This window comes from Peromyscus californicus, unplaced genomic scaffold (genome assembly GCF_007827085.1).
Source record: "Peromyscus californicus insignis strain IS unplaced genomic scaffold, ASM782708v3 Scaffold_6__1_contigs__length_162567912, whole genome shotgun sequence".
Taxonomy (NCBI): domain Eukaryota; kingdom Metazoa; phylum Chordata; class Mammalia; order Rodentia; family Cricetidae; genus Peromyscus; species Peromyscus californicus.
The window spans coordinates 2,579,781-2,595,235 of NW_026294584.1; the positions used below are offsets into that span (position 1 = coordinate 2,579,781).

Sequence of the window (15,455 nt, forward strand, 5' to 3'; positions counted from 1 at the left end):
TCGTGACTCCAGGCCCCCAGCAGGAGGCTGGCCCCACCGTGTGGCAGCCATGGGCATTACAGCCTCTGAAGCTGTCCTGGAAGGATGCTGCTTCTGGACCTAGTACCTCCAATCCCTTCCCCCTCCAGCTCCCGCTCCAGAAGGTCAGTAGAAACGATGTACAAGGCACACATGTGACAAAATGAATGTAACCTGTGTCCCTGAGGCGGTTGGACTTCATCGGAAAGAAATGCTACTGGAGGAACAGGAAGTGTGTGGAAAGGATGTAATCATGTTGGTCCTGTTCCCACTGTTCTGTTGTTTGTAGCCTTGTTTATCCCAATCCCTAGAAATACTTTTGGCGAGGTCGCTACTGAAAGAGACACACCTGAAAAACCTAATCTTACATTCTGTTAGCAGGATTTAATGCTGTTTGCCTTCAAGTCTCTCAGTACATCTTAGAGCTTTACCTAACAATCTTCGCTTTTTCACGTTCTGAGCGCCTCCTTATCCACAGACTAATGAAACAAGAATTAGCAAGCACTTTTTAAATTAAAAATTTTAATTTAATTTATTATTATGGGGAGGGAGTGAGTGCATGCTACCGCACACACGTGGAGGTCAGAAGAAAACTTTATGTAGTCCATCATCTCCATGTAGATAGAAACCTTTACATGAATTCTGCGGGTGGAACTCAGAGGGTCAGGCTAGCCCTGCAAGTGACAGCTTTACCTGCTGAGCCACCTTGCAGGCCCCCAGCAAGCTCTTTTCTGTGAGGCAGAGACTATTCCGATGCTAATTTTACAGTGTTGACGTTTGAACACCTGGTCACCAGCTGGTCTTGCTGATTGACAAGGTTGTGGAAGCTTTGAAAGTAGAGCCTCCAGGTAGAAGAAGTGCATCACTGAGGGCAGCCTCTTGAGGATCTGTAGCCTGTCCACTTCATCTCCCCTCTTCTAAGTTGTGATGCAGTGTGTCACCATGGATGCATGCCCTCTGGAAATGCAGGTTACTTTATCGCAGTGATAGTAAAGGAATCTCAGACGAATCTCAGCATGGCTTGGATTTGCATTTCTCTGAAAGCTAAGGATAGTGAGAATTTTATTTTAAATATTTAGTCGGCATTTGTACTTTCATTTAAAATTCTCTTTCCATTTTTATGTATGTGTGGTATTCGTATTTTTGGTGGGAGGACGTATGTGTCCATGTGTGGGTGTAGCATGCTTATGTGTGGAGGCCCAAAGGTGACATTTGGTAATAGATTTTCTGTATTGTGATAATGTTTCTCCACTGATTCAGTAAGTCAGATCAAGCCAAATTGAAAAAGTAAAAGAACAGGTTTATTTGAGCAAAGCGACTCCTGAGTGAGTTCTCCAGTCCCAGAGATGGAGGCAGGAGAAGTCATGCGCCAGAACTAAAGCAATATAGCCTGTGGGGGGGGGGGGGGTAATGACGTGTCTCAAGCTGGTCGAAAACTGAGTACTTTAGGCAACTTCAGGGGAGAAGCTCACAGAGCCGCCAAGGATGCAGAACTGGGCTTGTTGGAGAGTCTCTGAGAAGGCAGGATTTGGAGAGAGAGAGAGAGAGATGGGGCTTCCCAGACCCTGCAGGAGCGAGCTGGAGGTTTCAACCAAACAATTGGGGTCATCATTGATAAGTTTTAGGCCTCCTGAAGGCCTCTCCACCAATGCAGCAAACTGAATTAGACCGAATTGGAAAGCCCAGGTTTAATGGGTAAAGCGTTCCCGGGCGAAAGACAGGAAGAACCAGGTGTCTGTTTTCTGGGATGCCACTTAAATCCCCTGTAGGAGTAGTCTTGAGCCTCTCTGGGGCTTTGAAGGGGCGGGTTTAGGGGAGGAGCCGGGGAGGGGCGTTGAGGTGGGTCTTCACCAGACTCCTTCCAAACAATCATTGACCGCTCTCCTAGCTTGTTCATATAGTCAGAGTCTGTTGAGTTCACTGGTGTGGCTGGTTTCTCGGGCCAACTTGCTCTGGAGATTCCCTGCCTCTGCCTTCCAAGGCTGGAGCAACAGGCAGGCCACCAAGCTTCACTGCATTTACTTGGGTTCTAGGAATTTGGACTCTGGTCCTCACACTTGTATAGCAAATATGTTAACCACAGAGCCATCTCCCTGCTCTGCATTTCTGATTTTAAAGGAAATGCTTTCAGTTTTTCTCCATTTAGTATATTGTTAGCTATAAGTTTATTGTATATAGCTTCTATTAATTTTGAGGTATGCTCCTTCTATCCCTAGTTTCTCCAAATATTTCATCATGAAGGGGATTCGTCTATTGACACGGTAATGTGATTTCCATCATATTGTCTCTATATGGTATTACATTTATAGATTTGAAACATCCTTGTATCTATGAGATGAAACCGATTTGGTCATGAGGTATGATTTAATATGTTCCTGAATTCAGTTTGCCAGTGTTTTCTTGAAAACTTTGCATTTATGTTTATTAAGGATTTTTTTCTATAATTTTTGCTGTTATTTTGTCCTAAGCCAGTTTTAGTATCAAGATAATGCTCATACAATACATCTGATAGTGTTCCTTCTCTTTCTATATTTTATTGACTGGTTTAAGGCACATTGATGTTACCTCTCCTTTAAGAGGTTAGTAGAATTCAGCAGTAAACTGGGTAGTGATGGTGTATGCCTTTAATCCCAGCACTGAGGAGGCAGAGGCAGGTGGATCTCCATGAGTCAAGGCCAGCCTGGTCTACAAAGCTAGTTCCAGGACAGCCAGGGCTATACAGAGAAATCATGTCTCAAAAACAAAAACAAGAAAGAAAGAAAGAAAGAAAGAAAGAAAGAAAGAAAGAAAGAAAGAAAGAAAGAAAGAAAGAAAGAAAAGAAATAAAGGGAATTAAGACGAGAAAATTAAGATAGAACTTAGAGGGAGCAGTAGGTAAGTATAGAGAGAAATTAGGCAAGAAAGGAGCTAGGCACGAGAACAGAACTGAAGCTGTGTAAATAGGATGTTATCCAGAGGAATTAAAGCAGGTGGACTAAAGAGCTCGGTGTGCTGAGATTCTGTTTCCCGAAAAGAGTCCTCGCCATAAGTAGTTCTCTCTTCTGAGCCTCTGGGAAGTATAATATTAAGGCTGGTCCCTCTAATATTACACAAGGAGAAAGGAAGGAAGGAAAGAAGAAAGAAAGGAAGGAAGGAAGGAAGGAAGGAAGGAAGGAAGGAAGGAAGGAAGGAAGGAAAGAAGTAAATCTATATAGTGATGAGCTTTTCTTTGCTAAAGGACTATTACGCCTGTGACCTTGTGGCTTGCTCTAGATCTGCTTCAATTGTTTAGCTCCTCCCCATTTCCTTTTGGTAGGTCATGCATGTCAAGGAATTTGTCTGTTTCTAGTTTTCCAAAGTTTTGAAATATAATTTTCAAACGGTGGATTTCATTGGAATTTGTTATAAGTTTTCCCTTTTCACCTCCAGCTTTATTACTTTGTGTTCAGTTTTCAAGTGTTTCTCTTGCTGTGTGTGTCTACTTTCACTCTACTGCAGTCTGGTGAGCTGCAGTGAGCTCTTTGGATGTCATTTGACTTGTTAGGATAACCATTAGTTCTACTTTTAAGTTACATGTGTTTCCTTACTTTTCTGTGTGCAGGCATCAGTGTGCCTCATGTTCCATGGCCTGATGAGGAGGTCAGAGGACAGCTGTCAGGAGTTGTTTCTCGCCTTCCACCACGTGCATCCTGGGGCTTGAACTAGTTGTCAGGCTTGGTGGCAAGTGCCCACTGGCCATTCCTACTGCCCAAATGGGATCTGTTTTAGGACAGATCCACGAGCACTTCTGAGAAAAAAAATCTGTATTGTGTCTTTTGGGTGGAATATTCTGTAGATATTTGATTTCTAGGGTAGTTATGACTTTGCTCATTTTTGGTTTGGATAGCTTGTTTTAAAATGAGTGGCATATTGAAGTCATCCACTGTAATTGTTTCTGTACCTATCTGATCTTTGATGCCCATTAGTACTTGTTTTATGTATTACAGGCTGGTCTTGGAGTCACTCTACAACAAGGATGGCCTTAAATTTCTGATGGATTACAGGTATATGCCACTGTAGGTAAGCAGTCTACCAACCGGGCTACGTTCCCAACACCAGATCTTATTTTTCAGTTCAGTCCACTAATCTTACACCTTTTTATTAATGGGTTAAGTGACTTACATTTAACCTTATCGCAGACATTTGCTGATTCCTCTGTTTGTGAGTACTTCCTGTCATACTCTCTGCTTCCTGTCTGCCATGAAAGAAAGGAGCTCTTCTGCCTCATCTGCCTACTGCCAAAATATCGTGCCCAAGTGTGAGGAACTAAGTCACCATGCAATGAACCCTGCCTCCTGTAAGTTGCTCTCTTGGGTATTTTGGTCATAGTGCTGATAAAACTGATTAATTGGCCCTTAGAAAAATGAAAATCAAAGAAATGAACTGCCCCTACTCATATAGCAGAGTGGCCAACTGAGACCAGCAATAGCACTCTGTGCTGGAAGGATGCAGAGAAATGAGCTCACCATAGACGGCTGGAAAATATAACATTCCAGAGTGATATAGATACTCACGCTACAACCCTGCAACTGTAGTCTTGGGCATTTGTTTCAGGGAGGTGAGGAGTTATGATGACAGAAAAATATCTACTTGAATATTCATAGCAGTTTGATTCATGAAAGCCCAAATTGGAAATAACTCAAATGTCTTTCAATATGTAACTAGTTAAACAACACATAATGGACAAATCAATTCATATTCAGCACTAAGAAGGGCACGAACCATTGGTAAATGTGTTGAGTGTATTTCAGAGGAAGTATACCAATCTTAACAGGGCATACATGTGATTCCACTTACATAACGTTTTTGAAATAACAAATTTATGAACAGATTGGTGGCTTCCAGTGATTGGAATAGGGAGGAGAGTATGCCGTAGGGAAGGGAGAAGTCCTTGAGGCCATGAAGCTGTTCTCCATCTTAACTGAGATGGTGGTAGCATGGGTCTACAAGGCTGGGAGATGGCTCAGGGGTAGAGTGCTCGCTGTACAAGTATGTTTGGATCCCTCATGCCCACGGGAAAGCTGAGTGAGGTGGCACACAGTTGTAACCCAGCACTGGGGGTGCAGAGACATGTGCACCCCCGTAGGGGAACTTAGTAGCTAGCCAATCTAGCCCAGTGATGAGCTCCAGGTCATGTAAGAGACTGTCTCAAAGCACAAAGTGGAGAGCAGTAGAAGATACCTGGTGTTGCCCTCTAACCTCCACAGGCTCATGAGCACACGTGTGCACGCACACACACACACACAAAACCTGGAGGGGAAGAGCCTGTGTATTGTTAAATATATGCAAACAAGTCCATAGAAAACTAGAGAAACATAAATATAAGTGGATCATATTATGGTCAATTTCTTGATTATGATACTGTATTATAGTTATTTATGATGGGGCAGCCTAGATTTTTAAAATACATAAAATTTGGCCAGGCATGGTGGTGCATGCCCTTAATCCCAGCACCCAGGAGGCAGAGACAGGAAGATCTGTGTGAGTTCAAGGCCAGCCTGGTCCACAGAGTGAGTTCCAGGATAGCCAGGGCTGATACACAGAGAAACCCTGTCTTGAAACAAAACAATACAAAACATAAAATTTGTTAAAGCTTCAAGTGAACCTGTAATTCTTACAGTACAAAAAAAATTTAACTAATTAAAAGAAAAAAAGAGGTTGCATTTCCACCAAATCACTTTGTTATGGGAAGGGAAAAGAAAAAGAATACTGCCTCCTCCCTATTGGTCATTATGTATTACAGTCACACATTCAAATGCACACGCGCACACACGCACACACGCACGCACACACGCACACACACACACATTAGTCATGGAGCTTCTTAGATAAATTGGAATAGGAAGAGAATTTGAGAGTTGTGCATGGGGCCATAACTAATAAGGTAATAAAGGGAACGACAAATGAATTGGAGCAAAAAAATCTCATGAAGCCTCCCTGATCCAGCCTTTTCTCAGTGGCCCCGGTGACAAGGGAACCATCCGTGTGCTATGAGATGTGTGACTGACAGCTTGAGCAGCTCCCTGCATCTGGCTGTGATGCTGGCAGCCACTGTGCAGTCTGGACTCAGTGTGCGGCTCGAGTCCCTTTTGTCTCTGGCCTCTTAATGGAGTACTGAGTGGGCAGCAGGCCATGAGCTGAATGTGTAATCACCATGGGAACTGAGGCTACAGTCATTCCCTGGGCATGTGTCCCGGGGCCCCCACATGCCTAGTCAAAGTACCTCTTGCATACTTTTCTGTGTTCTAAGTGGTTACATTTGAGCAAGTGTGTATGTGTTACCCAGTCTGTATGTGCAGATTTGTCCTTGAGTGTCACAGTTTACACAGACAACATCTCATTCTCCATGCTGCTGCTTTGTACTATCTACGAATCACCTGTAATAAAGTACAATGAAAGAAAAACTCCAGCCTGTCTCAAGCAAGCCACCAAATGCCCTCCGCAGGGACCTTGGCCCAGTGTCTACAGTGACAGTAAGATCTGACGTTTTGTCTTCGTCTTCATTTCATTGGTGTGAACGACCCCAAATTAAAAGGCTCTTTCTAGGCCTGGTGGTCTTTCCGGGGCACATGAATTGAATTCTCTCTCATTTTGTCCTCCACTTGGTATTTCATAATTTTCACTGGATTGTTATGTGCTGACAGCCTCTGTCCCCAGCTTCCAGTCACTCCACATACTCTCCAGAGGGAGGTCGGAAGATCTGAAGTTCAAGATCATTCTCTGCTACGTAGCTCTTCCCAACCTGAGATACATGAGGCCTTATCTCAAAAACAAATACAGAAAAATAAGATTGTTACAGAAGAACTCATTGAGTTCCATCCAGACTGGTATACATAAGACCTTGCCTCAAAAAGAAAATGGGAGTTGAGGAAATGGTTCAGTGGGTAAGGTGTGTGCCATGCAAGCATGAGGAACTGAGTTCAGATCCCTTGTACCTGTGTAAAAACTGGATATGGTGGCGTACAGTTTTAAGGGCTTACTGGCTTGCTCTGCGAGTCTTTATATATATATATATATATATATATATATATATATATATATATATATATATATATATATAAATTTTATATATTTATATATAATATATAATATTTTATATAAAGACTTTATATATGTGCTATATAAGCTCTCTCTCTCTATGTATATATAGAGAGAGCACTGCAGATATGGCTGCTGCTGCTAACATGATGGGAACTGGCTTGCTGAAAGATTACTAAAGCCTCCTCTCAGAGGATGACCTGAACCAACGGATAGGGGAATTGGCTTTAGCCCCTTTCCTCAGAGTGGGACAAATGGGCAAGTCAAGCTTCAGAAGTTGTGGTGGAATCTGGCAAAGCCTAGGGTTCTTCTGAACTCACACATTTACCAGGACTCTACCTCTGCATGACCTTGCCACCATTATTTTACTCTCCTATGAACATTCTCTCACTAAATCACTTGCACAAGGATCCCTACTTCAGGCCAGGCTTCTGGAGAAGCATCACTAAGACGGCCCAGCATTGCCTCATATACCCGTTTCCTTCATTCTGCTTTTTAAAAACAGAAGTTTTATACCTGTTTATGGATTCATGCATTTTCTGTCTATTCCCTATTAGCCATGAACTGGTTTGATGTGCCCTGAGCTCTGTGAGGGTAGAGGCATGCCTGTTTCATCCACCCGTGTTCCCACAACAAACACTAGCCACAGTACATGCAGGAACTCACGAACTGTGGGATGGATGAGTGAGTGTGGAATATGGTATCTTTTGTTAGGATGAATATATCTGGTAATGAATGCAAGGCTTATATTTTCTCATGGATCATGACTTTTATGAAGCTTCAATGGGTCCCTGGCTGGGGCTGAATCTTCTGGTAATCCCAACTTGCCTGCCAACTTGCTCCTGTCCATCAGCATCAAGCTATGTGTCTTCTCTCTCAGAAAATAAAAAATTCCTTTGCACTGCAATAATACCCAATAAATTAATATGCTTGTGTCTATACCAGGTACAGTCATTGTTTTGGTTGCTATGGCTCTTACTCCCAATGACATATAGGCTCCTCACTCAAATGACACTTGGAGCCCACTGGAGAGTAATGGTGAGCTAAAAAACAGAATGTGACAGGACGTGATGAGTGCCTTGAGAAGAAGAGTAAGGGAGGCGGGCATGGTGGCCCAGGCCTTAACTCCATCACTCGGGAGTCAACACATAAGGATTGCCATGAATTCAGGACAAGTCTGGGCTACGTAATGTAAGGAGACCCCCAACTCAAAAAAGGCAAAACAAAACTAAAGTAAAACTAAAGTGTTTGTCCCACAAGCCAGATGTGGCAGGGTACATCTGCAATCCCAGCACTCCTAAGGTGGGACAGAATGTAGAGACAGGAGACTCTTCCAGAAGTTTGTGATCCAGCCAGCCTGGAGTATGTAGCATGGTGCCAAAACAAGAAACTCTCTTCCACAAGTTGGAACGCAAGAACTGGCAGTTGCCTTCTGACCACAACATGCACAGCATGGCATGTTATGTCCTCCCGTATACACAACAGCCCCCACCTCCCAAGCCCAGAAGGATGGCGTGCAGCCGTTCTGTTAGACAGCATGGAGAGACTTAACTAAGCCTCCTTTGAGTCAATGGCACATAACTCTGGCCAGTCCGTAGCAATATAACACTACACTAGCCATCCTTTTGCTGTGTGTCTCTACCAGAAGCACTTGGGAAGCCGGTCGCCATTGCTTCTGAGGGACGAGGAGAAAAAACAATAGGAGGCTGAGAAACTGAAGTTCAGGCCGTTAGGCTCCTGCCCACGGTCCAAAATCAAGAGTCTGAACTGAGCCAGGCAGTGGTGGCGCACACCTTTAATCCCAGCACTCGGGAAGCAGGCGCAGGTGGATCTCTGTGAGTTCAAGGCCAGCCTGGGCTACATAGTGAGTTCCAGGACAGGCGCAAAGCTACACAGAGAAACCCTGTTTCGAAAAAAACAAACAAACAAACAAAAAACCCAAAACAAAACGAGTCTGAACTGTGAATGTAGTCAATAGTTTTCTGACTCTAAAATACATTTCTTTTTTTAAAAAAAAAGATTTATTTATTTGTTATGTATACAATATTCCTCCTGCATGTTGCCTGCAGGCCAGAAGAGGGCACCAGATCTCATTATCGATGGTTGTGAGCCACCATATGGTTGCTGGGAATTGAACTCAGGACCTCTGGAAAAGCAGCCACTGCTCTTAACCTCTGAGCCACCTCACCAGCCCTAAAATACATTTCTTTTCTTGAATTACATTTAATTTTTTTCTTTTAAGCTACTCGCTTCATTTGATTATCTTCCACTAAAAATCTTAAGTGGACTTTTTTGTTTGTTTTGTTTTGTTTTTCAAGACAGGGTTTTTCTGTGTAATAATTCTGGCTGTCCTTTGTAGACCAGGCTGGCCTCGAACTCACAGAGGTCCACCAACCTCTGCCTCCTGAGTGCTGGGATTAAAGGCATATGCCACCATGCTCAGACCTTAAGTAGACTTTTATAAACCTTAAATTCTGTCAATCACTGGTATTTTGTTGAATGTTTTATAATGTGCACGTTGGTCTATGTAGCACATTGATATAGCATGTTGATCTTCCATAAACAAAATGAAATTGATTGCAATATTTGTTTTATTTTACTTTTAAAAATATGTATTCACTTATTATTTGGGGGGCATGCATGCCATGGCATGTAAGTGGTGGTCAGCGGACACTTTGTAGAAATCTCTTCTTCCATCATGTGTGGGTGGGGTGCCAAAATCAGGTTGTCAGGTGTAAAGGCAAACACCTTTGTCTGTTGAGCCATGTTGCCATTCTCGTTTTGGTTTTGGTTGATAGATGATGTAATAAGTCAGGACTTATGAACTTGAAAGTCTGGTATTTTTGTGGGGGACAAAGTCATAGTGGTATTTATTTTCTTTTTACTAGCAGTAGAAACTGTGTTTCATGCCTTCTTGTTCTTATAACACATTTATGCACATCATTTCTGTTTCTTCCTGCAGTGCATTTGTGTATAAGTGAGACAGTAAGTGCTTGCTCATAGTCATGTAGATGTTAAAGACAAGACTCTAAACTCAGTGGTGTTTTACCGCCTTCTTTTGATCAGGAACAGTGCTGTAGTGGATGGGAGGTTTGTCCTGAGGCTAGGTAGTTCCTTCTCTCACAGCCATGGGTGGAGGTGCAGAAGATGTGGGGTGGACAGGATCTGTGGCCCTTATCCTACGCTGCTCAAGAAGAGCAGCTGGGTTAACCACGTACTTGGTCCTGAAATTAGCAGAAGCATTTTCCTAACCCATACCTAAGCTAGTTGAGAAAATCTTTCTTCTTATGTTTTTGAGACAGGGTCCTGCCTGCTCTGTGGATCAAGCTGGCCTCAAACTTGTGGTAATCTGCTGCTTATTCCTGCTGAGCTCTGGGGTCACAGATATATGATACCGTACCCCGAGAGAACGTGTTTCTTGAGAAACTCTCTTCTAAAAAATGTCAAAATGAATGAATTTATAGTATGTGAATCCTAGTGATTTAAAAAATTAAAAGTATTAAGATGTGTTCTTAAGGAATTGCCCCTTGTGTCTATTTACAGCAAACAACTAGATTTCCTGCTGGCTCAGTTGTTTCGGGTTGACCACAACTGTTTTGTCTCTGCCAGCACCCTCCTTTGTAGTGTCCTTTCTGAACCCTTCTAAATCTTGGTACGGAGTTTCCCAAATGCATTTTAGAATACAACAAAAGCTAGCTGCACAGGCAGTCAAGCCCTGACTGATCCCAAAGCTTCTGACAATAGCAACAAAGACTTGGGAAGACAAGCTGCCTCACATTACCCTTGCTCCATTCTGACCATTGTGCCAGCAGCAGCAGCAGCATCTGGAATTTGGCCTGGAATGTTCAATAAAAATGCATGACAAGGCTTAAGAGTGCTTCAATGGCTCTGCCCAGAGGTTCTTTTCACCCAGTGAAGCAGCAGATAGAAACTGAAAAGACAGCAAACAAACAGGACAGGAGAGGTCCTGTGTGAACTGAGCCGCCCCCTTCTTTCCACATTCTTTATAATGTACACCAACAGTGCTTTCAGTGGGTGCTTCTCTTGTGGAGCTGCTCATTAGTGGACTGTGAAGTGCATTTTTTTATATCCATAGGTTGCCTTCCAACCAATTAAGTTGAAAATGTGTGTGTGTGTGTGTGTGTGTGTGTGTGTGTGTGTGTATGTGTGTGTGTGTTTTCTCTAACTTCATGATAAATCACTGGGCACTGTCCTGAAGAGTCTTCAGGGCATTGAGATAGATTTTTTTTTTAAATTTTGAACTGTAAGGAAATCTGGTTTAAAGTGAAACCTAACGGCTTCAAATTGCTGTGTTGCTCATTAGCAAAGCTCCTGCTTTTGGAACTGGTGCTTAGACTTTCCTTCAGGGAGGCTCATGCTGCAAGGTCCGCAGTTTCTGCTTTTAGACACTGGTTACGAAGAATATTAGAAGAGACAAAAAAATAGGTCTGTCACTTTGTTTCAAATCATTCAGCTTCTGACATAAGCAGGCCTTTCTCAGGCATGAAAAGAAGGCTTGAATGATTCATGGGATCCGTCCCACACATTAAAAATGAAGGGATGGAGGGAATGTCGAACAAAATGATTCATTTATTTGCAGCACATAAATACAAATTCTTTCGGGGAAATACACACTCTGTGTGTGTGTGTGTGTGTGTGTGTGTGTGTGTGTGTGTGTGTGTGTGTGTATACATTAATGTATGTGTGCATGCAAGATAATGCAAGTGCTTTCTTTAAATCAATATTCGTGGCAGGTATGGTGGTGCGTGCCTATAATCCCAGCACTTGAGGCAAAGGCAGGAGGAACACCAGCCTTTGGAGCAAGACCAACATCATCTACATAGCGAGTTCAAGGCCAGCTAGATAGCAAGACTATGTCTCAGATCCTGCAAACCAACCAGCCAATAAACAAAAAATAAATATGTTGGATTTGATTTAGTATCACATCATTTGTTTCAGACAATTTGTTTGAATCTTATGTATCTATTTTTCTTTAAAATATTTCATTTGGGGGCTGGAGAGATGGCTTAGTGGTTAAGAGTACTGATTACTCTTCCTTCTTCTGGCCACCAAGGACATCAGGCACACTTAGACATGCATGCAGGCAAAACATCAATACACATAAAGTAAAATAAAATAAAATAAAGTATTTCCTTTGGGATTGCATTGACATAACACCCGTATGACTGAAAGTGTGTCTTAGTACCTGCTACTGTGCAAGATCACCATAGACTGGGTGATTGACATGAACATCTCTCTCTCTCTCTCTCTCTCTCTCTCTCTCTCTCTCTCTCTCTCTCTCTCTGAGACAGGATCTCTCTACTATATAGCCCTGGCTGTCCTGGATCTCACTCTGTAGACCAGGCTGACCTCGAACTCACAGAGATCCACCTGCCTCTGCCTCCAGAGTGCTGGGATTAAAGGCGTGCGCTACCATGCTCAGCTTAAATGTGTTCTTTTTTTTTTTTTTTTAACTTTTTATTGATTCTTTGTGGATTTTACATCATGCATCCTGATCCCTCTCATTTCCCTGTCCCCTCATTTCTGGCCTCTGCCCTTGAAACCTGCCCCCAGAACAAAACAAAATTTAAAAGTGAAAACAAAAATAAACAAACAAAAATCTCATCTTGGAAGCTGTAGTGTGGCCCAGTGGGTCACACAATATACCTTTTAATCCATACATCTTTACTTGTAAGTGTTCATTGCAATGAGTCACTGCTCTGGCTTAAGGCCTCTGGTTTCTGCTACACTATTGATGCTGGGCCCTCACTGGGGCTCCTCTTGGACATCCTATCATTGTATTATGTCCTGGAGATCCTGCTGTTTTGGATCTGCAGGTCTGGCTCCTTCACATGCTCGGACAGTTCATAGTTTCAGTGGATGTTGGGTTGGGCCAACTCATGGCCCTGGTTCTGGGCCTGGGTTTCAGCTGGCCAGCTTTCCCTCATTTTCATCACCAGGGTGAGCTCTCCAGCACTGTGTTGGCTAGCTCACCTGATGCAGCAGACAGTAAGGAGTGGGGACGGCAATTCTCCTGTTCTCACACCCTCTGGTCCAGCTCACCCACACCCACACCACTAGGGCCAGCTCTACTGTTTTGCCCAGGCAAGGTGCATGTCCCACTATCTCTATTGCTGTAGTTGGTGAGGGGCAGGGCCATTCTCCTGCTCTCATGCCTACAGGACCAGCTCACCTGTGCCCCTGACAACAGAGTCAGCTCTAGTGTGCTCTCCAGGTGAGGTACAGGGCCTGCTCTCCTGTGTGCTGCAGCTGCTGAGGGTCAGGGCCAGCTCTCCTGCTCTTGTGACTCTCGACCAGCATTCCTGACTGCTGCAGGATGGGGAGGAGGGGCGCATCTTTTCCTTACCCATCCCACTCCATGACAGATGAAGGGAGCAGGATCAGCTCTCCTGCTCTCATGCCCTCCAGGCCAGCTCACCTGTGCCCCTGCCAGCAGGAGCAGCTCTATTGTGCTGCCCAGGTGAGGTGCAAGACCTGCTGTCTTGAGTGCTGCTGCCAGTGAGGGGCAGGGCCAGTTCTCCTAGTCTCATGACCTCAGGGCCAGCTCTCCCACCTGTCAGGGCCTGCTCTTCTAAGTGCTGAAGCCAGTGAGAGGCAGGGGCAGCTCTCCCACTTTCATGATCCCGGAACCAGCTTTTCCCACCTGCAGTAGGTGGCAAGGGATGAGAGGTGAGAGGGGTATCTCACTGTCATGCCGTTTTGTGACAGAGGGGCTAGCTCTCCCATTCTCATGCCTTCAGGACTGGCTCACCTGCACACACACACACACACACACACACACACACACACACACACACACACTGCTAACAGGGACAACTCTTCTGTGATGCTCATAGGATCTGGGCCATAGGTGTTGGCCCAGATCCTGGGCCTCCATGTGGCCTTTGATGGCAACACAGGCCACAGACATCAGCACAAGCTGCAGTAGGACCAGAGACCCAGACATGGTCCTTGACATACATGGCCCCAGCAGTGACTTGAAGACCTCAGGTGTCGGCCTAGACTGCTGGCCTCTGCATGGACCTCCATAGCAACAGGAGCCAGGGACATCAGTTCAGAGCCCAGCCACAGCAGGGCCACAGATCCAGACATGTCCCCTGGCAGTAGTCCAGCCAGAAGTCACCATGGTCTCGAGTGGCAATGTAGGCCTCTTACATCAACATGGCCCCTGTGGGGGGCACATCCCTCGGACACTGACTTGGTCACAGGTGGTGACCTAGACTCCAGGTGTCCAGAGGGCCCTTGGTGGTAGAACAGGAGCCACAGACATCAACACAGACCCCCATGGCTACATCAGGGCCACAGACCAAGACATGCCCCTTGGCAGCAGCCCAGGCCTGGACATAACCATGGCCCCAGGTGGCAAGCAGACCATCTATGTTAGGCTGTTTCTCACTGCCCTTGCCTCTTCAGATCTGCCTCTCTTCCCAGCACATGAATCATTCTCTCTCTCTCTCTCTCTCTCTCTCTCTCTCTCTCTCTCTCTCTCTCTCCCTCTCTCTCCCATTTCCCCACCCTGTACTCAGTCACCATAATGGTGTCCAACTGCTCAGTGCCAGAGGCCAGGCTTGAGTCTGGCCTCCGAAGGCTAAGATTGGTTGATCCTGCCTTCCCTAGGCCTCTTGACCTAGGGGTGGGGTGCTGTGGCTGTCTGAGCAGCTTGTGCATGGTTGATTTTGTTCTCCCCAGGCCAAGAGGCCCGAGGGAAAAATATGTTCTTAATTGAAGTAGAATTACATCACTTTCCCATCTCTCTTTTCTCCCAGCACCTCCCTGATATCCTCCTTTGAATCCCTCCCATGACTCCTCATTCTCAAGTTGATAGCCTGTTTGGGGAGAGGCTGATTTTTCTTCTCACAGCAGTTATTAGTTGCCTATAGCTCTTTATCTAGGTGTGGGACCCCACAAAATTTCCCCCTGTGCATGTTAACGTGTCCATTGATATTGCCATTAGATTGTAAGAGCCAGAATACCAGAGTCTGCTGTGAGACAGTCTCTCCCAGAAATGGCTGCACAAACATTGATTTCTTCTAGGGCTGGAGGCTGAGAAGTCCAAGATGGGGGTCAGCAGGTATGGGGAGGGCTCACGCTCTGAATTGCAGACAATTATCTCCTTGTATCCTCACAGGAACATAGGGGGAACTAGCTCTCTTCTGTTTTTTCTCTTTAAAAAAGGATTTTCCACATTTATTTCTTCACTAATTGTGTGTGTATGCACATGGCACAACTCATGTATGGAGGTCAGAGTACAACTTGGGGGAGTCAGTTCTCTTTTTCTACCATGTGGGTCCCAGGTATCCACTCAGGTTGTCAGGCTTGCCTGCTCCTGTCTGTTCTTTAAAGGACACTAGTCCCTGTAC

General features: G+C 44.7%; 1 protein-coding gene across 5 annotated transcripts in view; it reads left to right on the plus strand.

Annotated features, from left to right (window-relative positions):
* The first annotated feature begins 2 nt into the window (after positions 1-2).
* Napepld (N-acyl phosphatidylethanolamine phospholipase D) overlaps positions 3-15,455 on the plus strand; it is a 107,481-nt gene continuing 92,028 nt past the window's right edge. The window contains exons 1-3 of one of the 5 annotated variants that reach the window (XM_052720954.1): positions 3-143; positions 2,235-2,279; positions 3,984-4,040. In XM_052720954.1, coding sequence (XP_052576914.1) covers positions 85-143; positions 2,235-2,279; positions 3,984-4,040 — 161 coding nt within the window. In that variant the 5' untranslated portion in view covers positions 3-84. Of the gene's footprint in view, positions 144-2,234; positions 2,280-3,983; positions 4,057-4,175; positions 4,334-15,455 lie in introns of those variants that run through there. The other 4 variants (XM_052720953.1, XM_052720960.1, XM_052720958.1 and 1 more) reach the window with 4 other exon arrangements.